Source organism: Egretta garzetta, unplaced genomic scaffold, assembly GCF_000687185.1.
Source record: "Egretta garzetta isolate BGI_Z169 unplaced genomic scaffold, ASM68718v1 scaffold16, whole genome shotgun sequence".
NCBI classification, from domain to species: domain Eukaryota; kingdom Metazoa; phylum Chordata; class Aves; order Pelecaniformes; family Ardeidae; genus Egretta; species Egretta garzetta.
Genome location: NW_009260022.1, coordinates 2987912 through 3015168, shown reverse-complemented (window position 1 = coordinate 3015168; position 27257 = coordinate 2987912). Strand labels below are relative to the sequence as shown.

General features: G+C 36.8%; 1 protein-coding gene across 1 annotated transcript in view; it reads left to right on the top strand.

Moving 5' to 3' along the window:
• LRP2 (LDL receptor related protein 2) overlaps positions 1-27257 on the top strand; it is a 130080-nt gene that overhangs the window by 27297 nt on the left and 75526 nt on the right. Inside the window, exons 5-24 of the mRNA XM_035896170.1 lie at positions 3746-3856; positions 3978-4091; positions 5364-5480; positions 6287-6430; positions 7724-7843; positions 10225-10353; positions 12049-12218; positions 14413-14636; positions 15439-15645; positions 17304-17506; positions 18143-18283; positions 19218-19421; positions 20328-20520; positions 21696-21821; positions 22118-22248; positions 23006-23143; positions 24044-24325; positions 25511-25750; positions 26396-26515; positions 26902-27018. Of these exons, the coding sequence (XP_035752063.1) occupies positions 3746-3856; positions 3978-4091; positions 5364-5480; positions 6287-6430; positions 7724-7843; positions 10225-10353; positions 12049-12218; positions 14413-14636; positions 15439-15645; positions 17304-17506; positions 18143-18283; positions 19218-19421; positions 20328-20520; positions 21696-21821; positions 22118-22248; positions 23006-23143; positions 24044-24325; positions 25511-25750; positions 26396-26515; positions 26902-27018 (3231 nt within the window). The remainder of the gene's footprint in view (positions 1-3745; positions 3857-3977; positions 4092-5363; positions 5481-6286; positions 6431-7723; positions 7844-10224; positions 10354-12048; positions 12219-14412; positions 14637-15438; positions 15646-17303; positions 17507-18142; positions 18284-19217; positions 19422-20327; positions 20521-21695; positions 21822-22117; positions 22249-23005; positions 23144-24043; positions 24326-25510; positions 25751-26395; positions 26516-26901; positions 27019-27257) is intronic.

Sequence of the window (27257 nt, the reverse complement as noted above, 5' to 3'; positions counted from 1 at the left end):
AGCTGGATTTCTTCCTGCTTTCACAAAGCTCATATTATCTTCTAGGAACTGTGGTCACTAGGAAAAGATCTCTTCTTTTCAGTTTTCTGTAATTAGCCAAAGGTTCTTGGGATGAAAAGATAAAGCAAACAATGTTCATGTTGGAGGCTCTTCACAATTAAAAGCAAGGTGAAAGAAAACAGTATTCATATCTTTCTGTCCCTTCACTTTTCTCTCCTAATCCCATGTTTAGTCTTATACTATCTCCTTTCACGCTGTCTTCTTGTACAACTATATTCTCAGACCTCCTTAGATGCAAACTACTTACCTCATCGTCCTTTTAACTCAGAATCTTATCCACTCAGAGTGCCGGCACTTTTTCCATGTGCCCCCTAGAATAGAGACAGTATGATCAGTTTCTCTGATCAGTATCAGTTCTTGCATAGCTATGGGGTTTTATACCCAAATGTATTGCTCTGGGATCAGGTGTGTACAGAAAATGCAATGACTAATGTAAGACCTTCCCACTTCAATTCAAAATGTCATGATACTCACTTTCCAGACTCTCTTTGCTGAAGGGTTTTACATTAAGCTAGATTGTATAGGTCTTCCAGTTTAAGGAGTTCATTCCATTTCTACCCTCCCCACTGCCAATGTCCAGATTCTTCTTTTCCTGTTCAGAACTTTCCATTTGGTATTAGGGAGCAGAATAATTCAACTTAACTCATCGCTAATATTTTCTAAATTTTGGAGAGAAAGAAAGGGAGTTTAAGTCCTGTTTGTTCACAACTGTAAGGACAGGCAATCCTTCATTTTCAGATCTCCTAATATTATTATGAAGTTCTGTTTTGGCTTCCTTCATCCTCTCAATATTGACAGAGTCCACCACAAACACAATGCCATAAGTGCATCTTGTATGTGATTTCCACAGGGGCCTTAGCTAGAAGCTATTGGAAAGTGTAGTGCAGTGGTTGGCCCTCACAAAAGCCAGCATTTCTTGTTTGATTCTTGTATCTTTGTTACTTCGCATCCCATAAAAGCGTGGATGGCTAACCCAGCTACTGTGGAACTGTCCTGATGGCACAGATGCTCCTGAACCCTGCAGTACATTGGCTACAGCCTTTGATGTAACTCACAGCTTTGCCATTATTCATGAAGATTAGTTCTTAATGCCCCAAATAATTAAAACCCTTTTATTAAAATAATCTGTTATAAGGTATAAATAGTACAATGCACAATGCAGTGAAAAATATCTTTCAAATCAGTGAGAAATCTGTGATCAGAACTATAATTTACTAAGCTTGGTCTTTAGACAGGGGATTGGGAATGGGATTACCTGTACAGAGTTTAAAAGTTAAATGCATCTCCATCAGGCTTTTCAAAAGATGTTCTTGCTTCTGCAACTACAATTAAAATAAAGAATCTGTACACCAAGCAGATTTGAAAAGAAAATAAAGGAAAATTATTTGTACACATTCTAGTAAACCACTAATGTAGTGAGAATGTGTATTTTTAAGTGTCTTCAAAACATCTTTACTTATTGCCCTGCTTGGTATTTTTATAATGATTTGCATTTATGCACTAGATCATATCATATAATAAAGATTTTTCCAGGCCGGGGACTCCTCCAGGCTTGCTGCAGGAGAGAAAACTTTGACAAAGTCTCCCTTCCAAGGGAGTTTAATATGAGCTTGAGAAAATCTTGCTACTGACTAGATCCTTAGTTTGCCAGAGCATTCTTGAAGAAACAGGCAGTGCAGGGCAAAGGGTTCAACTTCCTATTTCTTTGACATTTCAGTCCGTCAGAAACAGTTAGGAACATCACCGGAGGTATTTCTGTGGGATATGAAGAAAGATGAGGAAAATTACAAAACTGTCTGTTATAAATCTTCTTAAAAGCTTTCCTACTTCAGTGCAGTTACAAAACAAATATCTTTTATTGTTCTTTTTCTTATATGTGCCACATAATACTTACAGCACTCTTGTACTGTCATAGCTATTTCCTGCTATGCCATAGAACTCCTGATGGTTCCTCCTTGTGATGGCTTCTCTGCTTCCAGACAGGGAAGAAGCATTGATTCCACAATGAGCATAAAACATGGCCCCAGGTCAGGCCTTTCTTTCTTTCTGTAGGTAGAGTTAAGCCTTTAGAATCCATGTTGTTTCCAAAGCTTTATGAGTTGTTCATAAGAATAACCCAATCAAGGAAAGGGTGAGATATCTGCATTAGATGGGAGTTTGTCCGATTGAGAAGTGGGACTAAAGGATGCTGATCATGTTTAGGGCATGTATTGGCATTGTCAGTGCAGGCTTTTGGAATGGAAGGTCTGGGAACTAGCACCAGAAGGCTGCAGATAACAATGCTGTAGCTGGAACCCTGGTAATTTGCAGCTACTGTTCTCTGATTAGGCACATGCTGTTCCTACATGCCAGTCACGGACTTATATTAATTGTAGTGAAAATGAATGAAATGTAAATGAATGAACCGGGGAGATAGTCTGGCTAGACTTGTAGTGGATGTTGACACAGCTGTTTATGCTCTCATATTAAGAACTTAACAGTTAAAATAATGTAAGCAGTTAAAAGCATGTAAGTTTAGTGGGAATGTAATGACATACAGAACAGCAGAAGCAAGCAAAACAGTTTGCCACTGCCTGGAAAAATTGCAGCTTTTCTGAGTTCTGCTTAGGTAATTTTATAATCCATGTTTTGAATTCTAAGAGTATGAATGAAAATGTGCCCAGGTGAGAGCCTGCTCTATCTGCTTTATTAACTCATAGGGAAGTAAAATGGGATAAGAATTCAAACTGAAAATCTAAAAGGTGCAAACTGAAATTTAGTTATTCTGTTTTTTGAATTCATTTATCTACCTGTATTTCCATATAGAGGTAAAAGTTCAATAAATTTCACTTCTAAAAATAGCAATTATTTGCTTCCATACTTGCCATTTGCCTGAAGTAACTTTTGTCTACAAGGCAATGAGATAACCTAACTCATATTCTCCTACTCAACTCTAGCACATGCACATGCTTAATTCATTGGGTAGTTACACCAAACTCACTGACTGCTTGTATGTATAAGTATTTTCAGAATTGGTTTTAAGTTGTTTGAAATAATGTATCGTGTTGGCCTGTAGATCATCTACATAAGTAGGACAGCCAGAAACTGAAAAACCATTCATTCTGCAGAATCTTTTTTGTTTTGGGAAACAAGTAATAAAAACAAGAGATCCTGAAGCTGGTCACGGACTTTGAAGTTTAACATCCTTGGGTTAATTAGAATAAAACCATAAAAACCTAAAGTCTCTGAGTCTGAGAACTCGGGACATTCTTAGAGAACCTAGGAACTGTAAATTTCAGAAACTTCTTTTCTACCTAAGCACTTTTATTGAGATCAATAAAGTGTAAAACTGAGGTACACGTAAATAAAATAAATCTTCACTGGTTGCTCTCCTTTTGTATTCAATTGCTTTCTATTTTGTTGTAAACTGTTTCGGTTGCAAATCTTTTTGGGGTGTGGAAGAGCATATAATTTTTCCCTTGGTTCATGCGAGGTTTTGTAGCATCTATCTAGAGGATATACTTAGATATCTGTTGGAGACAGTATACTGGATAAATGGATTGTTTGTCAGTAGTAGTATGGGAAGTTTTGTATTCCTTTTCTGTTGTCCTATAAGTCAAGATAGTATGTTGACACTGGGTATATATGACTCATTATACTCTATAGTCTAGCATTCATGCTAATACTGAAGGATTTCTTATTGTAGACTACCCAAGATGTGAACAGTTATCCTGTGCAAATGGAGCATGTTTTAATGCAAGTCAGCGATGTGATGGCAAAGTTGATTGCAGAGATTCTTCTGATGAAGCTAATTGCAGTAAGTACCACATACAGAGTGATCCCAAACAAATATGCTGTATAGACCCCCTTTTAAAGTTAAAGATTGTAGTTTTCTGACAGATTATCTGTATGTCTTTCTGTGCTAAAATCTCTTTCAGCACATGGATGCACCAGTACGCAGTTTCAGTGTGCTAATGGAGAATGCATCCCACGAGCCTTTGTCTGTGACCATGATGATGACTGTGGAGATAGGAGTGATGAAAACTCTTGCAGTATGATGTTTTGGTTTCTTTTTCCACTTTCTTTAACTGTTTTATTGAGAAGTGGTTCCAGCAGATAGCAGGAAGTAGACTGCCTGGCTATACAGCCATCCAAAGCTAGCCACTGTTCTACAAGGAGTTTTTTGTATGGAAAGATGAAAAAAAGCAGTGCTACTTAGATAGACTTCTTTCAGGTTGTCTGTGCTGCTCAGTGCCTGGGTGTGTGGCTACTATTTGAATTTGCTGGATTCAGTGACAGTTTGCTTCCTAACACATGGAGTTTCACTTCTTCATGTTGTAATTTTCTTCATTTCAGCATGACCCAAAGGTCACTCTGAAACCTCAGTAAAATACGGTGTGCTGTTGGGGTTTTTTGTCCAAATTTGTTTGGCACCCTTTCGCATTTTTATTTTCTTTATGGGTTTTCTACAATTATCCCCAGCACCTATCATGTACAACTTTGGGGACAGATAACTGTACAGATAGTTGTCCTTTACATGTTCACATAATGCCTTTAATTGACTGTTTGTTTCTTGAAATTTCTTGCTCATTCTTTTTTTTTCAACCAGGGTATCCCAAAGTATTGCATCTCCAGCCAGATTTGTGGCTGTAGAGTTATCACTTGCGTGAGCTATATATGTAAAAAGGTCCCCTACTGATTATAGGATCTAAGTTAGTTTTATATTCTGCGTTGCAGGAAGGCCACATGTTGCCATTTAGTTGCTCTATCCTACCAAGGACCTCACACCTTGTGACCATACACCAGTATGATTCCACTCCCACCACCCAGAATATTTCTCTTGTATGTCTTTGGCAACATCTGTCCTTTGGAGGACCCACGAATGTTTCTGAACTCTTAGCAGGGAATGCTTCCCAACCATGGAGGGCTTTGATATAAATGTTCATTGTTTTTTTTTTTTTTTTACTCTGTTTCTCTGAGTACAAGGCATATGAATACTTTACCTCCTGATGTTTTGAGTATCATCTCCTCATCAGGTCCACCTTCAGGAACCTTGTTAATAAGGTGCTCCTCATCTAGTTTCACTATTAATTGAGAAATTTAGCCTTCCCTTTAATTTCTTTAAAGAACCAGAGTATTCTAAAATAACGCTTGTACCTAAAACCAGAGTAAACCAGCACTGTTTACGGTATATACAAAATATGGAACTGGCTCAGTTTTTCAGGAGAGATTAAAAATGACTATTTCATCTATGAGACAATATTACTATTTCTAACCTTTTAGTCACTTAGAGTAGTTTGATCTTCTCATGTTTCTTTTCTTAGCTTACGCAACTTGCAGAGGCAACTTCTTCACTTGCCCAAGTGGCCGTTGCATTCATCAGAGCTGGATATGTGATGGAGATGATGATTGTGAAGATAATGAAGATGAAAGAGGATGTGGTATATACTAATGCTAACTTCTAATTATAACATTTTCAAAGGAAGGCCTCACTAAGCTACTTCTATGAAATTTTGACTAATCAAGATACTCTGAATCCATTTTAATTCTGTAAAAACTTTAGAATGCCACCTTTGCTTTTTTATTTATGCAATTTTTTTTATTGTTTGTGTGAGTTATTACTGTGATACTAAGTATGATGCAAACTAAGTTTAGCATATAACAACATCTTTTTTTCTGTTACATCTTCTCTTACGTCTTTTTTTTTTTTTTTTTTTTTGTGGGAGATTTTTCAGGTCATCTGTTAAGAGACATGAGGTTCCTAATAAGCAAAATCAATTGGTTGAAAATGAAAGTAACTCAGTTCCTTCCAACATTTGTCATGTGAGAAACAGAAATTTTAATGAACGGAAGCACGGGCTTTTTTCTCTTTCATTGGCCTTTTCTGTGATGAGCGTTATTCTCTTTATCCAGGCAGCCTTTGCATGTTTTGAAACCACAAAACTATAGTTCCATTTCTGGTGCACCAGTTAGTCTAAAGCTAAATGGTTTTACTGTTTCTAACAACTCAGAAAATTAAAAGGATTCATGTGTCTGAACAAGTATTGTTTGCATTGTATTTTGAAGGTAAAAGAAAGTGTGACAAGAGAGTGTAGATTATGTTTCTTTTCTAGTCTTTCCCAGCTGTGTGCAAGAACCAGAAACTGAATAAGGAAGGATAGAAATGCTTTGGGAAGCTATAAGGGAAGAAATTCTAAGTATTATTTGAAACATGGTCCTCAATTTTTCTTGTTTTTCTTTTCCATAGAAAGTGGTCACCATGAATGCTACCCAGGAGAGTGGGCCTGCCCTGGGTCAGGGCATTGCATTCCAATTGGGAAAGTGTGTGATGGGACAGCAGACTGCCCTGCAGGAGAAGATGAAACCAACATCACTGCGGGCAGACATTGCAGTATGTATTAGAATCAAAAGCATACACAGAATAGCAGAAACATCAGTATCAATAACTTTTTACATTCACATTTTTCTCCTAAACAGCACTGATATTTTCACAGATAAGGATTTTAACTCACTCTCCATATCCTAAAATGTGCTCAGGAAGGCAGGGAAAGGTGTGCTATATGCTTTTTTTTTTGTTTAAATATCTGTGTGGTGTTTCCCTTTTTATAAGTAAGAATGAATATTGTGTAGTGATCGGAACACAGGAATGAATTAGTGTATCCTGAGTCTTGGCTAAGTCACCTAGAGTTTTTAAAAATATCTCTTCACCTGGGATGTCTGGTTCTCCAGTTAGTACTGGGTTTTCTCTGTTGGAGGCAATGAGCATGCATAGTTCCTGATAATTTCACTCTTATGAGCATTGATTCCCTCTGAGAATTGGGACCAGGATATTTTACATTTTTAATTTCTAGGAAGAGGAAAATTCCTATTAATAAAATCATGCCTTTTGGAATAGGAGGGCAGAAAATATAATAGGAAATTTTACTGTAAAAAGATGTCTCTTGCTTTGCAGAGTGGTTTAGTAGCAACATCAGATGTGGGCTGCAAAGCAAGGTGTTTAACAGAGGAAACTGAGGAAAAGGAAAATGAAAAGGAAGGAGGTAGAAGTCAGCAAGTGCTTTACAATCCTAATTTGATCACCGATGACTGAATTGTTTATTAGGTAGTAGTACAAGGAAAAGAACTGGGGAAGGAAAAGAGAGAGAGAGAAGGATAAAGAAGAATTTGTCCATGAACACAAGCCAACCAATATATTCTAATATATTGGAGTAATATACACATTCTTCTTAATACTGTGTAGTAGGGGTTTTTCCACATAAAAGCATAAATGATGATGTTATGTGCCAATAGATGGAGCTCGAGGATGTGTTGTTCACAAGTAGGTCTTGTGGAACCAGAGAAAGGTATGGTGCGTTGCAGATGGCTTTCTCTGCGCGGCTTTTTACATGGCACTTACCAGTGGTGGTTCATTTAAGATGGATGCTTATCCTTTAACTCCATTCTGAAAACCTTTTATAAACAGTAGCTTATCTTCTGTCTTCGACTTCCTTGCCTGCATGTATGTAAGCATACGTGATTTTGTGGAACTTCAGATGTAACTTCTGGTGCAGATTTGTTTTAAGAAGCCGTTCCTGAAATTGTAGACTCACCATAGAAAAGACTGTAGCTTTGTTCATAAGGCAAAAAGCTGTTCTACTGGTAATACGTGTAATTGTATTTCTGAACTCTTTTATTTCCTTTTTAGACATATCACACTGTGCTGCTTTGAGTTGCCAATATCGCTGTCATTCTTCTCCATCAGGAGGGATGTGTTATTGCCCTGCAGGATATACAATAAGTAGCAATGACAGTCGTACTTGTATTGGTAAGTGAAATACAGTGATTGCAGATATCTAGTACCTTCTCACAGCTCATTGGGAAAGTTTGGATTCCAGGAAGGTGAGTAAGTTCCAAATGAGTGGACGTACTGGCAAATAGAAAATCTCAAGAGTCAGCAAAAGAATAAAAAACTAATGTTTTTTTCTTTACAATGGCAGCATGGTAACACAGAAACAAACTAGAGAGATGTCATAAAGATTTCTTTCAGTAAGACCATTAAAGACATTGTGAGAGCATGATTATGTTTAAAAGGATTTGCTCTTGGACGGCTGTTTTATTACCAAAATTTTTTAGAGGTCTTTAGGAGTTAGATGGGGAGAGTTTGTTTGTGCTCCAGGGATGTGTGGTGGTGTATGCCTGGAAAAACAGTTAATGATATTGAAGTGTTTGGTACTTTTTGAAAGCGGCTGTCTGTGAAGACAGGAGAACATTGTACTTTAAAATGAAAAGGGTGATTTGTATTTGCACTATGAAATGGCTGTATCTCCTATGACATTTCAGTATATAAATTATTTACATGAAAATGAAGAATATTTGCAAGAATGGAAAGGTAAGTAAGTGAGGTATTTTGGTGTTGCATTTCTGTTCTGTAGCTGCTGTAACTTAGTAGCACAAACACTTGGTAGTACAAATGATTTATCTCAGTAACTGGAAATAGAGTAACTTCAGAATCATGAAGTTTAGCACTGCCTAATAAGAGCAACTGGGTAAATATCTATTATGGATATTCAACCCAAGCTATGGTGTTTGTGCTACTAAAAGTATTCCAGGTGCTCTGTCTCTAATGAGATTTCTGTATTTTTGGGAATACTGGGTGGCCTAGGGCTCTATAAACTGCAATGACAGCATGGTTGCTCTTAATAGAGAGGAGGAATCAATGCACTGACTCCAGGCACAAAATTTACTCTGTTCTTTCACTCTTATGTGGGAAGTACATGAAGGACACATTTGCAAACCTGGTGCAGTCTCAGTGAGTCTTCTGTTGGTCTTTGACTGCCCTGTGAAGCCAGCGCTCTGATTCTGCTTTGTTAAATTTGAGTCAGTGTATTTTGGCTTGCTCACATCTAATCATGTATTTGTAGCAGGAGCAAGTCTTGTCATGGGGCAATGGCTCACAGTCAGTAGTGTATAATTCCAGACCTTCATTTAAATCAATGTTATTGGTTTAAGGCCAGAAAAATGAAACTGTAGTGTTAGCGAAGTATATTATTTTTGAAACTATAATCTTTTCAATTTGTCTTCTTTTTTTTTGCTTCTGGCTCACTATATTCTGAAGGTTTTTAACACATATGGAAGCTAGAAAGCTACCAAGAACACTTTTTCAGTACCAAAATATACCATCTAGGAAATATTTCATTTTCACTTATGTGTTAATAAATGTTTAAAACCAGAAGTTCCAGTAGGAGGAATATTTGAGATCTCATTTTCTCTCTTTTTGGCTTAACAGCAGAATTACCAGTTTCCAGCAATGTAATGTACTGATTCTACTCAGGTTTTCAAGTGATGGAGGTCAGACTTTTAACGTCAAAAAACTGTTAAGTAGTGTCAGAAATCTCCTGGGCTTAAATAACCACAGATAGCGTGAAACACCAGACAGTTTTCAGATCTGATTTTTTTTTTTTTCTTAGAAATCAGAGTTTTAAAAATCCCTGTTCTTAAATGATGACTGGTCAAATACTTCACAATTTTAGAAGTAAAATGTTCTGAAGCAACCCTGGAAATTGCTTGTAGAGCACGTCTGTGAGAACTTGCTGGGTCATCCTAGCTGCAGACTCTACCTATATGGTATTTTGCATGTCAAAGTGAACTTTGTAAATTTTGCTGGCTGGTTCTGGTGCACAACCAGCTTTTAATTGGAAATTGGACACCTGTTATCATGGCACGAAGTCTGAGCTAATAAACACTGCCTTTTAGCAGTACTTACTAGCACTGCACTAACATAAAGGTAGGGCTTTTCTTCAGAGTGGGCTTAAATCCAGCCGAGTGTGTGTGTGCAAAGTGTACAGATCTGTTGCAGGAAGAGTAATGTATAGACATATTCTGTATTGTGGATAACAGACAATGACACCCCTTCCAATGATTTTTGCTTTTCTCCTGCCATGTGTAGGGTTTTTCCGGCAGGGGGGGCAAGGGGGGAGGCATGAGGGAATGGGTGGGTTCCTGGACAGCAAACATCAGTTGTTTTGTTATCCAGAAATAAAAATTTGAAACATTTGTGGGAAAACATACCAAACCTCTTTTCCCATGCCACAGTTTTGCAAGCAGATACATAAAGCAAGCAGAGAGGACAAACTTCAGCTTCTCAAATATAATGATGGGCCTTTTATACAAAGCATTGTTTATAAACATGCCTTATTCACTCGACAGATTTTGATGACTGCAAAATGTGGGGTATCTGTGACCAGCTGTGTGAAGATCGTGTGGGACATCACCAGTGCCACTGTGTGGAAGGTTATTTCCTAGAGCATCGTCGACATTGTCGGGCCAACACTTCAGGTTAGTGTGCAGCAGTTCAAGTTTCTTGCCACTGTTGGCCTAACAGATAGAGCTAGATAAAATGGGGCAGTTTGCATGGCTATGCCATACAACTGTGTTTGATTTTAACTTAACTCTGGCCTTAATTAAGGACTTACGGTCAAGTCAGCGTACAGAACATCAGCAAATATCAAGAGACTCTGGACCTTCAGGCACCTGTAGGCTGGTGGAGCTGACTGCCTCATCAGGGCTGCTTCTCCTCAAAACAATGTCTTCTGGGCTCCAGTGTTTTCTCAGTATTCCTGACTTCCACAGAGTTGGAAGGTTGTTGCCAGAGCCCTCTTTAATAGACAAAATCTTGCTCACGTGGGAGGCAGTTTCCTGACCTGTTCTCTGTTCAACTCAGTGGGATCAAGAAATCAGGAAACCTCACTTTTTCTAGAAGGACTGTGCCATGCAAGAAGATGGTTTTGCTGAATGGTGAGCTCAAACACTTGCCTGTGAGGGAAACCATGCTCCTGGCTTCTAGTGTCCCAGGGTCTGAACTCTGCAAGAATGCTTGCCTCACACAAAGTGTGGTTCCCCATCAACAGTAGGCAGCTGCTCCTGGTGGTTCACCTCCTGCTCTGTTCTGAAAGCAGGCCCTGGGAAGCCCTTCTTTGTGGAGATGTAATAGCCTAGGAGGCTTTTGTGTGAGGCAGGTGTTCCTGCCTGCAGGAACTCAGTGGGAATGGAAGTCCCCGCTTGGTGTAGCTGATTAGCAGTCTTGCTTCTTAGAAAAGCCCAGTTCCCTCCCCCGTCCTTCTTTCTTCAGCCACATCCGCAGAGCAGTCATCATCCCACAATTTTCTAAGTATGTCCTCAAAAAAAAGGGATTTTTTTGAGTTAATGAAATCTGCTTGACTGTATTAAGACATGCATATGCCAGCACTGGGAAAGATTTTCCAGAAAAATTCTTTTATCTTTCACAAAAAGCTTTCCGTTCAAATTAGTGTGTCTTTTGGGCCAGTGAGTTGTTTGTAACATGTTGATTTTCTATCTTATTAATGGGAGAATTCCTTACCTACTCTAAATAAGTTTCCCTGAATTAATTTTCAATTTTGCTTTAATTGGGGAGGGTTTTATGTGTAGGGTGAATAGGATTTGGACTGAAATATATTCTTGTCAGACTTAGACAAAGCCTTTCAACAGACATCTACTTTGAAAGCAAGCTTTCCTTCAGACTTGCTGGAATCTCTCTTCTGCTGTAAGATACAGCAAAGATTTTCTGATGAGATGAGAGAATGAAAAAGGTGGACAGGATAGAGCAGTGCATAAAAAGATAAGAAACATGGCCTGCCTGCTAGAATCAAGGAATATCTGAATCTCATGGGGCAGAAAAATCTTAAAGTTTATACTTTGATTAAGGGAGCTAAAGCAAGGAAATAGAAGAGTAGAAATAGTCTTTTGGAGCTTAGATGCACAGGGGGTTTGGAAAAGTTTTACCTGGTAGGGCTTTAAATACATATTCCTGCCTGGTTTGCTCCAAGTCTAGAAACAAAAGGCAAATCAAAGCAAGTTAGTACTCACGTAGAAACATTTATACAGGTTGTAGTCTGAACGTCTATTTAAACCTTTGTGTCCAGTGTGTATGAACCAGTATGTATATCTTTGAATGCCCCTTTGCAAAATAGCTTGCCTGCAGAGTAGTCATGTGTTTGTCACTCCTGCTTTCAGCTGGTGTTGCATCAATTATTTTTTCCAATGGTCGGGATTTACTGATTGGAGATCTTCATGGCAGAAGTTTTCGTACTTTGGTGCAGTCACAGAATCGTGGGGTTGCAGTTGGAGTGGACTTTCACTTTTACCTGCACAGAATCTTTTGGACTGATACAGTGCAAGATAAGGTGGGTAGAAATTTCAAGAAGAATATATTTTTGTGTATGTGGAAGTAGAGAAGTGGAGGAGGCAGAATGTGTTGATAGGCCTTCATTTCTGAGAGCAGAAGCTGGCTGTATTTTTGTTTTCTAACAAAAAAGCTCCTTGAAATGTTTTATGTTAATGACTGCGTTTTTCCAGCTATACAATTACATGTGACATATTAAACAAAGAATCCTATTATATGGGAACGTCTTGAGCAACTTTTAATTTTACTCGAGGTGGAGTCCAAAAAACTAATTAAGAGAAATAGTAGACATTCTTCCAAATCTGAACAAATTTTTCTTGGTAATTTTTTGAAACATGATCCTTTCAAATGTAAAAGCCTTCCAAGATGATAAAAATCAGATTTCTTCATATACTTCAAATGGCACTGTAATTGAGCTTAGATAACAAATATTGACAGTATTTTGTGTAATGAGCCAATATTTTGTTACTTTTTTTTTTGAAGAGGAAATACTTTAGCTTCAAGAAACAGTAAGACAGGGTAATTTTAAAAAACAGTCTGGAGACTGAAAGTTGGACTTCACTTGTTCTTTTTCTTTATGTATAACTTATTGGAACAAAAAAAAGTCCTAGGTCAAATGCTGAAACTCCACAGTCTTCATCCCTGTGTTGATTGTTATGCAGAGTGAAGGAGAATCCATGGCCTGCCTCCTGTTGACACTATGTATGGATCAACTTGGTGTCATTGTTGTTATTCTGAACCTACACATAACCTGTAAATTATAGTTTCTACCACATTGCCACGTTAGTTCTGTTGAAAAGCACACTGCATGGCCGTCAATTAGGACAGGATTTGTATGCACAATTTTTGACTTGTTCACAATTCTGGCATTTTTATTTTCACTGCAGTGGGTTCCCATTACTGCAATTGCATTGACAATGGCTGAATTAAGTCAGGGTCAAATCTGAACTTCCATGAGACAGGAGATTTATGCTATCTCTGTAAAAGGTATAAACAGGCCAGGACTGCCTTTTTACCTGCCTCAATATAGTTAAATCCTAATTAATTAATTAGGATTAATGAATCTAATTAAGTCCTAGCTAGAATACCCAGATGAAAACAATAACATTAAGAACTTTCTTGGATGATGCATGTTTCTGTCTGATGTCTTAAAATAAAAGTAGTATTAGAGGATTTGTTTTGGTTGTCTATTTTTTTTTTTTTAAGATTAAGATGTAAACTAAACCAGAAAATTGTGGGTTGTGTTCTTTGTCATCTTTATCTCATTTAGTGTGCTGCCTGATAACCTAATGCCCATAAGCTCTTCTGTCAACAAGGTTTCCAAAGAACAGAATAGACAGTTAAATGGTTTGCTTGGTTGTTGTTACCTGGACCTGAAGAATGGTACAACTACTTCAGCTCTTATTTTTGTTGCATATATTTACTTGTGCTAATCTGCATTTTCATTTAAATACATTCCAATCCTCATGCTGTTGTTCCAGAAAAGGGATAATGATTCCTAGCTTTTCATATTACCCAGTGTTATAATCACATGATTACTGTATATATAAAATTTTTGTGCTTATACTGTTTGCTTCATGTAGCTCTGAGCTTGCCTGTGAGATAACAGCACTATTTCTTCTTGAGCATGATGCTGTTAAAATTAGCCTTAAATAAAGGAGACAAGAAGCAATGCTGAGCCTTCTTTCTGTCAGGACAGAGAACTTTCCCTTTCTTCACTTTGCAATTTCCCCTGTGTGGCTGGTGCAGTAAGAGCTCCCCCTCTTGTTTCTGGTCACTGATGAGAGTGTTGCTTCTAAAGCACGTTCATTTGTTTTCAGTTAATGAAAATACCGGGTTTTGCTACATTCCAGGAAAGCAAGATACACTTTTCTCATCTATCTTTTTTTTGTTTTTTGTTTTTTTTTAAAAATCCAGTAATGTGTCACGTTTGATAAAGCACAAGGCTGTTTTAGTCTGTTACCTTGTCCATTTTGCAGAAGTGCTACTTGAAGGCAAGCTTCCTGTAGTTTTTGTATTGTTTTCCAAATTTTTGCAAAAAACCCTAAGCTAGGGAATAGCTTAGTAGGTAACTTGGTTGTATCTAATGGCCAGTTGTGGATCTGTGCTCAGTGTGATGATAAAGGACAAGTGCTATATATATTGTGATTAGCAAAACATCCTGTGGGCACTGACAATATTTGTATTGTTTTCAGGTTTTTTCTATTAATATTGATGGCTCTGATTTCCAAGAAGTTTTAAATGTTTCAGTTGACACACCTGAAAATCTAGCAGTGGATTGGGTTAACAATAAACTATACGTGGTCGAGACCAGTGTGAACAGAATAGATATGGTTAACTTGGATGGAACAAATCGTGTGACTCTTATTGCTGAAAATCTTGGAAATCCTAGAGGAATAGCACTTGATCCAACTGTTGGGTAAGTGATACATGTCAGGTAATGGTAAAGATGTCAGAAATTCCTTTATTCCCAAGCAAAAGGAGGAGAAGTAAGAAATAGCTAGGGTGGTCATTTTAGAATGAGATATAAAATGTTTTCAACGTTTACATTCTATCCTAATCTATTCTACATCTTAAATCGTTATGGGGGGGCTGTGCACTGCTTTTATTCCCAATATGCAGAATCTGTTTTATGGCTAGAGTTGTATGTGCCTGAGCAGGTCTGAAAACAAGGGAACTATAGAATTGCCCTGCAGAAGAGTAGAAGTTATCCTGAAAGATTTCTATTGTGATACCATCCACAGACCTCCTACTATCTGAAATAAAGTTGTGGAGCGAAGCCAGGGAAGCTAATGTCTCCCAGCCCAACAGGCTTAGAAAATGTATGTGAGCCATGAGAACCTGGATCCTCAGAGAAAGGGAAAAGGAATTTCATGCAACTTGTAGTGATGGATGCTGCTTTCATGATGCATCTATTTGTCACTGGTTTATGTCTGGCAGTACGCTAAAGTCAGTATTTCACTACGGAAACTCAGTATTTCTGAGGTCTTTTGAGTGAAAGCACGTTTCTTTCTAGATCCATTCTATTAAAGAAAATGCAAATTACTTCTTGGGCAGGAGGTAAAAAGTGTGTTTTCACAGTATGCCAGCTGAGAATCAAGCTCTGTCCTGAAAGGATGCTGGTTTTAAATGCCATGTAAAATGTTGGGTTTTTTTGTAAAATCTCAAGGAAGCACAGGACACTCTTGTTTGTTTGTTTGTGTTTTTTTTCTCCTTTATAGTTACTTGTTTTTCTCAGACTGGGATAGTCTGTCTGGTGATCCTAAAGTGGAAAGGGCCTTCATGGATGGCACAAACCGTCAGGATTTGATAAAAACAAAATTAGGCTGGCCTGCTGGAATAACTCTGGATATTGTATCAAAGAGACTTTACTGGGTTGACAGCCGGTTTGATTACATTGAGACTGTAACTTATGATGGACTTCAGAGGTAGGAGAAATATTATTCCTTGGAGGTTACAGAAACACTGATTATTTTGTATCTAGTTCAAAGAAAGATTTGTCTAACAAAGAGATACACAAAGGATGAAAATTACAACAAAATTAATGTGATGCACCCTGATATCTATGGTGCCATGCTACTTCTAGACAATCCTTAATTGCTCCATCTTTCTTTGTCCTTTTTCTACCTTGAATACCTATTGTATTTCTTTTATAATATATTTTTTATAGTCTACCACTACACATTTTTATAGCATTTGGGTTTTATTATTTTTGAATTATATGCATTGCCCTCCATCATATTTTCTTTGCATCTTTTTCATGAATGAATTTGACATATTCCACTCCAAAGCATTGCTTTGTGTAATGGGTATTAAGTGCTCTTCTGACACTTTATAAATCTTTGCTGTCAGAAATTAAGTCATCACTCACCCTCTTGTGATGATGGGGAAACTATATCACAGCATGCAAGAAAGGAGTCCCTGAGTTTTTATGGGACTGTGTCTTAATAGTATATTGTTTAGAAGCCAGCTTATCTCTGCATCTGTGATTAGTCTCTGTTACTCAAGCACAAGAAAAAAATTGTCCCCTTTAGCATACCTCCTACATAGTGGCTTGAAAAACAGTCCTCTGCTCATTCGACAGGTTTATTACTCTATGTATTTTTTCACTTACAAAGTTATAAAAATAATGCTGGTCTCTTTGCTCCTTTTTCAGGGTTTAGTAAGATAAGAATGAAATTAGTAAAATCCCTGGTTTTTGGAGATGAAAAGTTATCACTCACAGCAACACCAAAAATCTTGTGGGCAAGAGGCAGTGGCATAGTCTGCAAGAATGTTAAAATGCAGCTTACTCTCCACTTATGTCACATCTTGCATGCCTACGGCATGAACCTAGATCACCTGGAAAACTCTTAAGAGATGTGGAATTGATCTGATTTTGTACACATTCCCTCATGACTCCATGAAAATAGTATTGTAGTGTTATGTATTGTGTGAGGACTTAAATGTCTGTCTCTATCTCCTAATATTATAAAAAAAAATATTGTCACAATATCTTGCATCGAATAGATACAATTTATTAGCATTTGGTTTTCTTTGGTTTTGCTTGGGTGATTAGTTCAAGGCAAAGGAAGTTGGATGTGTGGTTTTTTTGTTTGGTTGGGGTTTTTTTGCTGCATACATAGTATTGTATTTTCGGCCAGTGGCTGTTGCAGCCATAAATTTTTTGCGCTCAAGATTTCTTGAATATTTCAAATTGCTACAGATGTCTTTGACTTCCTCTGTTTGGCCTCTTTCTCTAATTTTCTCTTGGTAATTATGAATCTTTTCCTACATTTGAGGTCCCTTCCAACCCTTGCCATTCTGTGATTCTGTGATTTTTGAGTTGATGTCTTTACTCACTGTGTTTTCTTGGAAATTGCTAACACGTTCAATTGCTCTGTTTTTACTACCGTATCTTTTATGTTTATGTAGCCTGTATGTTCATCTCTTCAGTTCATTTTGTCTTTTTAATTTCTACTTTGGCTGCTTCTATGTAGAAGCAAAAGCCAGGGAATGAATTGATAATTCTGTATCTTTCCTCTGTTAATAAAGTTATTTTCTAGATAATACTTTCTAACTAATTCTAAAACCATCTTTATAACAGGAGAACAATAGCTCATGGAGGCTCACTGATTCCTCATCCGTATGGAATAACTTTATTTGAACACAATGTTTATTTCACTGATTGGACCAAAATGGCATTGGTGAAAGCTAACAAGTTTTCAGAATCTAACCCTCAAGTGATCTACCAGTCTTCACTGAGACCTTATGGAGTGACAGTTTACCATGCTGCCAGGCAGCCATATGGTAAGATAGTAAGTAGATTATTAAGGGACGTTTAGGAACTAACTTACGGAAAGTTGGTAAAAATTGAGAGACTGATATTTTACTGTAAAGAACTAATAGTTACTATACACAGATTTGTATCATAAAACTGGACTGTTTTTTATCACACAGTGGTTTCATCCTGCTCCTGTAGCTAATGAACTGTCAAATGCAGCATTTATGAGGGGGTGGGTGGTTAAATGTATTGACATTTTGAAGAGTCAAACTTGTGCTTATGAAGAGTATTGGTGTTTGCGACTTTTTTTTTCCTCAGCTCTGCAACAAGGGTGCAGTTGGAAAAGGCTACCAGTGTGAATGAATTCTGTGAGATACAATTCTGAAGTAGATACATATGCAGAAAACGATAGCCCACATTATGGCCTCAATGCTGTGTGCTGAGTATCTCTGTACATAGCTGAATACCTTGATTGCTGGTTAACTGATGTGATTTTGTTGCATTGCAGGATTGAACCTGGTGGTGTATGATTTCCATGTGATGTAATTCCCACAGAGTCCACATGATTAATTGTGGATGTTGAAAAAAATCCTGAAAAATCAAGATAACGATACCTTTAGGTTAATAGATCAAGTTATAATCCTATCTGTATTATTTTCCAGTAAGAAATCCTTGTGGAAGTAATAATGGGGGATGTGAACAGATCTGTGTTCTCAGCCACAAAACAGATAATGATGGACTAGGTTATCGCTGTAGATGTATACTGGGCTTCGATCTACATGTAGATGGACGACATTGTGTTGGTAAGAAAATGCCTTATGATTGTCAGAAATAATGCTATTCCATTAGCTCCAGAGTTATTTCTAGAACATTCTTCCTCTCTTCAATAGCAAGTTCAATATGCCAAGGACTTAATGTTTTTCCATTGCAACTCGTTGACAGCTTTAAATGTAATAATTTCTGCTGATGTTAATTTCAAGCCACAACTTAAACTCACCACCTTCTATGAACATTTTAAGAGCGTTAGGTACGGTATACGTGTTGACAACTGTATGATTAAGCTCTTAATCCTGAAATCAAGCACGGATGCTTGCTAATATGCATGTGTTGCATTATTTTGAACATATAAGCCTGCTTTCCTGTGCAGTAATGTGCAAATTAGATTGGTCTTCTCCCTTTGAGCACATATGGCAAGAATAAGATTCAGTTTTGGAGCTGTGGGCTTCCATCAGTAATCTGCTGCTTCCTGTTTGAGTGCAGAATTGTCACTGTTGGGAGGTTTACCATGTGTATCTATTGGTAAATTAAACCACATATGTTGTCTATAGTTTTACTATTTGACCATGCATTTATCTGGCTAGCTCAGATATGGTCTGGTTATATGGTGGCTTCACAAAGCCTGTGAGTTATTTTTTTGTACATGATTGTAAAAAGAGGTGAGCACAGAAGGTGATTTCTGCTTCCACAGGGGTAATGTTTTCTGTAAAAGTGTATTAGGACCCATAACAATAAAAGAGGAATACCTGACCACATCATGTAATATTCTGGGTTGTGTTTTGGTTTTCTTCTTCCATTTTTAGGTCTGTGTATATTTAAATTCCTATTTTCTCTTTCTTCTTTTTCCTATTTCCAGGCTATTAGTGTTGTCAAAAGAAAAGAAAGCTTTATGGTTAATTAATGCTCAATTGTCTCACCTCATGAATAAGTAAAGACTGTGTCTGATCTTTCCTTTTGCAGCTGTGCAGCAGTTCCTGCTGTTTTCATCCCAGCTGGCAGTGCGGGGCATCCCATTCAATCTCTCCACCCAGGAAGATGTGATCATACCTGTAACAGGGAGCCCTTCATACTTTGTTGGAATTGACTTCTGTGCTCAGGATGACACCATATTTTTTTCAGACACAAGTAAAGACATGATCTATAAACAGAAAACTGATGGTTCAGGTGAGAATCATTCTTAGGAACTACAGAGTAATTGTGGTAGGGAGAATAGAATATATATTTCTAAAAAGAAGCACAAAAAGTCACATTTTCAGATCTGCATCTGTATGATAAATCCCAGTGTCACCCCAATAATCTGGAAAATGTTTGTTAAAAATGTTTATTCAACTCATACGAAGCTCATTGAAGTCTCCTGTTCTTTGGCAAACTTGCTAAATGTGTTTAGGAATGAACTATTTGTAGCACTTCTCACAACTAGTATTTGTCATCACCAGTCTGTTTATGCAGACTAGTATGCCTTTCAGCAGTATGAAACTGAGTTTCTCTTTTTAATTCCCCTATCTGGAGAGCAGGATGTTTGTTATGATACTGTGATACAGAAAAAGAACATCATGATTGTGAGATTTTTGCAAGTCCTATTTGTGGTAGTGTGAAGAATGTTCTCTCCACTTTATAATAATGATCAAATAAATATAGATACGTCAGCTTATAGTCTTCTGAGCTTGCTTGCTGCCTTTGGTCAGACTAATGGTAGACTGCAGCTGACCATTACTATGCAAAGAGTAGGTAACATCTGACTGTTGGTCAAGATGTCCTTACTGCACTGACCTTACTGACCTTCATTAATAAAACTCCTCTCAGCGTAAACTTAGTGACAGATTTTTCTCTCACCTTTGGCTAGTCTTTATTTCTCCTCTTTTGGGTTTATGCTCCTGAACATATATATACCTCTTTCACCTGGAGCAAAGGGTACCCCCTCTACCCTAGGTTATTGGTCTTTATATTAAGTAGCCCAGAGGCAGCATTTTTACCAAGGGAAGCCACTGGTTTGGTGAACAGAATACTGTGTCCATGTTTTTTCCTCTGTTCCTAAACTTTTACAATCATTATGTGTGTTATAAATTCTAGGAAGAGAAATCCTGACAGCTAATAGAGTGGAAAGTGTTGAAGATTTGGCCTTTGACTGGATCTCAAAGAATCTATACTGGACAGACCCTCGATACAGGAGCATTAGTGTGATGAGGCTGGCAGATAAATCTAGGAGAGCTATTGTTCAGAATTTAAATAATCCTCGATCAATAGTGGTTCATCCTGTTATTGGGTAAGCTTAGCTTTGATTCTCACATGAAACGATATGAACAAATTTATGGTTTAAGCAGAATTGCTGAGGTTAGCTTTACATCTCATTCTGGATTTCTGTTTCTTATTAGTGTTCTTTTCCAAAATACCATCTCTTTTCAATTCTCTTTTCTTTTTGTTTGTTTTATTCTGGTCTAGGATTCAGCACCCAGAGGAAAGGGCAAGGTGATACAGATTCTACGTGAAATAAGCATTAAAAAAAATTTCACTTTAAAAGCACCATTTTTTTTTCTTTTACTCCTGTATGTTGATAAACAGGCAAAATAAACTTGTTTCTTTTATCACTCATATTAGAAAGATGTTGAGTTGAAAGTTGAAAGATAAAATTTTTAATATACTTTCGGTTCCCAGAATGCTAACCTGGTGGGTTTTTTTTTTCTATCTGCATTTCTTTATTTGAAACACATTAAATTCTACTGGCTGTATTTGAGACAGACCTTACAATGTTTGATTCTGTGTACATAAAATGAAGCCCTGCTTTTCTTTGATGGAAATACTTAACTTCAAATTCATTACTCTGTTATTTGGCCATGCCAAACCAGTGTTTCTTTGACAGCATAGTTCAGCTTCCTACTACCATACTACTGAATTTCTTAATTCTTGGATATTGAATTTTCATGTTTAATAATCAAATATACTATTTGGGAAGTAATCTCATAAGAACAGTGTTGAACTTGGATCCTTGGGTATCCCAACCTTTTTTATTTGCTGATTTGTGAAGTTATTTAACACTAGCTTCAACTTTTTGACTATGATAAGTCAAAAGAATCAGGAGAAGATTCTTGCTTACTTGTAAAAATTTACTTGAAGATGCATTTTTGCTTGATACTTCCTCCCTTACAGTACTTAAATGAAATTCTTAACAATTTTAGTGAAGTTATGGATATTTTACATCTAAAGGGACAAACCACTTCTGAAGATTTTTGGAAGTTGTTGTACACAGGATAAATATTAATTGTTGGTACCAATACAAATTGAGGAGAGGGAGAGGGTCAACATAAAATTGTATTTTTTTTTTTTTGTTAAGGTGTGTGAAGATGTGGTACAAAGAAGAATGTTAATGCTGTTCAAAGGTTTGCTTTGCTTAATTATGTTATATCATTGGGTTTATGTGTTTTCTGACATGTGTCCTTTCAGATATATATTCTGGACAGATTGGTTCCGTCCTGCAAAAATCATGAGGGCCTGGAGTGATGGATCTCACACCTTGCCAATTGTGAATACAACGCTAGGCTGGCCTAATGGCCTAGCCATTGACTGGAGGTAAGGACAACACAGAAGACAGAGAAACTTTTTGAGCAAAAGTGTTTCTTCCTTTAAACTGTTAAAGACTAAAAATAAAGGAATTGTACCAGATTGCATGCACTGGCATTTACATATTGAAGACCTTATTTTTCTATTTGTTGAAAAGCCTGTAAAAGGTAAAATTTTCTCAGAATCCCTCTGCACACACCCCAATAGTTTCTCATCAGGTTCAGGATTATTATTTGAGAAAATGTTAGTGCTTTCTAATGGATATAATGTCATTTGAAGGGATATGACACTTCCATTATTTCTAGTTCTCTAAGGCTGTACTGGGTGGATGCCTTTTTTGATAAAATTGAGCACAGCACCTTTGATGGGCTGGACAGACGGACTCTTGAACGTATTACTCAGATGACTCACCCATTTGGCCTTACTATTTTTGGAGGTAAGTCTGGCACTGAAAAATATTATCTATGATTACAAATTTTTTCTTTTTTCATATGATGACCTGGGAGTGGGTGAGAGAAAATAGCATGGCCTTTATAATACTGCTTTTCCTGTAACAAGCACTGTTGAAAGTTTCTATTAAAAATATATGTTGGTACTTGCTTGGTTTTAGGACTGTTTTTATGTATATTTGTGTTTAAATAATTTGAGACAGATCAGGTAACTCAGGTAACTAGTGCAACGAGGCAGATATGCTGTACTAATTAAAGCTTCCAAGATGCTACTCATGCTGGACAGACAAGGTAAATCACCTGCCTAGAGATGATCAGCAATTTCAGGATTTTATTAATTGTATATAGAGTTTATCCCTGGATTTATGTTGTCTGTGAAGAAAGATGACAGCATCTGACCCCTTTTGATTTTGCATAAAAATATCTTTAAAAATGTTCTAAAATTTTCAGAAAAGTTGTCTTAATGAATGACTTCTAAAATTGCCTTGGAATTTGAAATGTCAGTTGACTCTGTTATATCTCAAGTGAAATCTGAGAGGGTTTGGTTTTTTACATTATGTCTGCCTGTGACTGAAGGACTCACTTTGACTGCATTAGCAATAAAAGTCCTTTTGTCTTTTTCATGAAACAGTTATGAAAATTTATTAAACTTACATTAAAAGCCTTGCAGTTTTTTCTCATTATGCTTGATCTTTATGTCATATTGCTCTGTAATTGTTATATGTTAAATGTCTTTCAAAACAGGTTATGCCTATTTCACTGATTGGAGACTTGGTGGAATAGTTCGAGTGAGAAAGTCTGATGGAGGAGAAATGACTATTATTAGGAGGGGCATTAGTAACATTATGCACGTTAAAGCATATGATGCTCATTCCCAAATAGGTGAGCTCTTTTGTTGTACAGATGAAAGGCATGAAATAAGGAATAAGAGACAAAATATCAGGACAGCAGCTTCCACTCTGTTTTAGAAATGGCTTTACTGAATTATGACCGACTTGCAGGGGAGGCAGCACAGGCACTTGCAATCACACGTTGTATATTTCACTGGTTTGTGACTGTATGCAGTTTTCTTCCATTGATTCTGTTACTTTATTTAATAAACTTGTAAAATGAAATTATGATTCCATTGTATTTTGTGTAATTGTATTACCAATTACAACCTTGTATTTTTCCAGTAGAAGTTTTAGTTAAACTGAACTATTTATTTTGAGGAATTGGATAAATGTTTATTAATCAAACTACTATTCTTGAAGTAATCACTGTGCCTAAGTCTCTAATTTTTGTCTCTTTCCACTGCTGAATTCTATGCAATTCTTTCTGGTGTCTGAAGATTGGATCAGGTCTCTCAGCCTTGCCCAGACAAAGGACCTCATTTGTAGTAGTATACTTGTTTCTAGACAGTTGCTGAAAATTGGCAGGAAATAGGATGAAATTTAATGAATTTAATTATTTTTAATTATTTATTATTATTAATATACCATAATATTACATTATATGCAATATATGATAATATAGTATAAATAACAATAATAACAATGTTGTTATTGGCTTCCGTAAACATTTGTGTCAATGAAGAGTATATCGTATGTAGGACTTATTATTATGACTTACTACTACTATTACTGTCAATGAACTTGACCCTGTTTTGCAGTGTATGCAAAACCAGAATTTGCTACAGCATCCTTTTTGGTAAAACATTCTTTTACAGTTACTATGCACTTTTAATAGTCCCCAAGCTGTTATCAGTAGCATATACATTGATCTTCTCTGTCACTTTTTAAGGCTCTAACTACTGTAATAGAGGAACAAATCCCAATGGAGACTGCAGCCATTTCTGCTTCCCAGTACCAAATTTTCAGAGAGTTTGTGGTTGTCCTTATGGCATGAAGCTGGCTTCAAATCATCTGACATGTGTTGAAGATCCTTCCAATGAGCCACCTACTTTGCAGTGTGGCTCCTACTCATTTTCCTGTGGTAATGGAAGATGTGTGCCTCGATACAGTCAGTGTGATGGTGTTGATGACTGCCATGATAACAGCGACGAACAAAACTGTGGTTCTTTAAGTAAGTAATCCCTGTAATTTAGAGCTATTATTTGTTGTTTGCAGTTCAGGAAGTCTGACTGATCAGTATGATTTTGTTGGAATAAACCCCAATTTGTTAGTGTTGCATCTGTGGATAAATCCTGAAATCTACCTGGGAGATTGGTTACTTTGGAAATTATTCAGGTAACTCATGGGAATGCGGGATTCAGCATTGGCCACATAAAGAATGCACAAAAATAGTCATATCTCGCTAATTCTCAAAATTCAATTTACAGAGTAACAAAAATTTATCTTCTAAAGAAAAAGTTGTCATTACCCTTAGTTTTTTCTAAATTTCATATCCTTAGTTATTTGTAAATTTTGCAAGATATTGGAATATCACTTCCTTGTCTTTGATGCAGAAGGAGGGACAAACCTTCTTAAGAAAGATGCAGACATTTAAAAAACAGCACCATAAGAAAAACAACAAAACCATATACATTGTCTAACCTTCCTCTAAGATTAGAACAGAGCCTTTTATTTCATTTAACATCTGAATAGAAATTTTACGGTTTTCATTGTATTTGGGCTCTTCTGAACTATGTTACATCTGGATTTTTACAGTGAAGTAGATTAAAAGCACATTGATTAAGTTCCTCATTTACTGTAAAGCATCTCACAAAATATTTTGTTGATTAAGTAAATTGAGAGAACAGTGGGATAATTATAGTTGATAAAAAATTTAAGAGAGGCTTTTAGGACACATGAAACTTCTTTCTTCAGAGTTAATTCTTTCTTTTAAATAACAAACAAGAAAATAGGACATATTAATGCTCCTTAATGCGTAGGATCAACTAGTATGACCAAGGTATAAAGTCTTTTTCTTATCGGTGGGCTATTTTATAGTAACGAGAATGTCTTTTGGGGAAAAGGAAAGTATAAGGCAAATGGCTACTTGAAGAAGTTATTTTTCTTGTCCGTTAGTGCTTAACAATTTAGTTTTTATTGATTCTTACAGTTTAAAAAAGCTTGTAAACATTCTGTTCAGTTCTTCAGCATGTTGGCATGACAGAAATTTTCATTTTAAGCAATGCGCATTTTAGAATTTGATGTGTATCTTTAGATGCTCTGTAAGTATAGTAAATGTACTGAATACTCTGGCAGGGAAGGCAAGTTTTGGAGATCTTTACAAAAGTGTTCTCCTGTTTTGTTTTTTTTTATTTAGACAATACTTGTGCTTCATCAGCTTTTACCTGTGCCAGTGGACAGTGTATTCCAGGTCGCTGGCGTTGCGATAAACATAATGACTGTTTTGATGGCAGCGATGAATTGCATTGCCCTACACAAGGACCCACTTCATGCCCTGTAACCCTGTTCACCTGTGATAATAGAAGATGTATTCCTAGGATCTGGCTATGTGATACTGATAATGACTGTGGTGATGGGTCAGATGAAAAAAACTGCAGTGAGTATCACAACTGCCTGTTGTTTTTTATACTGTGTGTGTCTACATAGATACATCTGTGGGTGTAAGGATGATAAATGAAATTAGGAAGCAAAAACTAATATATAAGTTACACTAATATTTTGCAGTCCATAAGGTGTGGAAAACTCATCTAATTTGAACTACCAGAGCCAAGTAGAATGTAGAAAAACAATTAAAAAAAAAAAAAAAAAAAAAAAAAAGGGGCAACTGCCATAGTTACAATCATGGTGCTGCATAATGTCATCCACTGCAATTTACAGCCAAAAGCAGCTAAAGCTTAGATGTTCTAAGCACTTATTTCATGAGTGATCTCAATAATGACTAATGGTGTGGTCAACTAATTTAGTCTGGAAGTTTTTACCAGAAATAAGCTATTATTTTTTCTATATGCTTTCTTTAGTGTCATTTACCACTGAGTGGAATCTTCTATTTGTTTTGCATGAGTCCAAGCCTACGTAGGAATAAACAATTGTCTGGTACTAATGTATTAGTGCTTGTAATTCATATGATTACTAGTTGCTGCATTACATGCTACAAGTTTAGTGACAGTGTCTTTCTACTGTCTCAGTATTATGTTTATTTCAGGAGAGAGAAGATAAACACATCTGTGTTTATTGTCAATAGCTTTCACAGGTACTTGTGAACCCAAGCAATTTCAGTGTCCGGACCATCGCTGTATTGACCCATTCTATGTCTGTGATGGAGACAAAGACTGTATAGATGGTGCTGATGAGCATGACTGCAGTAAGTGTAGCTTTGTTTGTTGAATGCCTCTTTATTGTTTCCTCACTCTTGCCCCCTAAGGGGTCTTTGACCTCATATTACCAGCTCCAAGATAGCAGAATGAATAATAAACCTATCCATAATTAACCCTGCTTTTGATGCTTGTTTTAGCATTTTAGTAAGCTCTTTGATCTCTAGGCTGGTTGCAGAGGGCTGAAATCTGTTTCCTCTGTTTTTTGTAGATTCCAAGGTCACTGCATTTTCTGTGTCCCAGGAAAATCATGGTCTTCAGTGGAACTTGGACTCCTGATACTATATCTGACTTGGGCACCTGTTAAAAAACTGGGTGTAGTCTAGCTCTGTAAAATAAATAAATAACATTAATTTTTTTTTTTTTTTATTTGCAGTATACAACTGCAGTGCAACAGAGTTTAAATGTCTAAGTGGAGACCAGTGTATCAGCACTTACTACCAGTGCGATGGTGTCTTTGACTGTAATGATCACTCAGATGAGACTGATTGCCGTAAGTATATTTATTGGTGCTGAAAGAAAGGCTTCAGTTATTAGATGATGCTTCTGAAAATGTCCTTTATCTGCTGTATCAAATAAATGGCACTACTGTCCTTAAAACCTCAAATTTCTTTCAGGGAAACTTGTCTATAAATTGTTTTTCTGAGCAGAAATTTCAGATGTCGTAGGTTACAGCTCAAGAGTAGATTTTGCTGACAAAGAGTAGAATTTGCATTCCTTTCGGCTCTGATG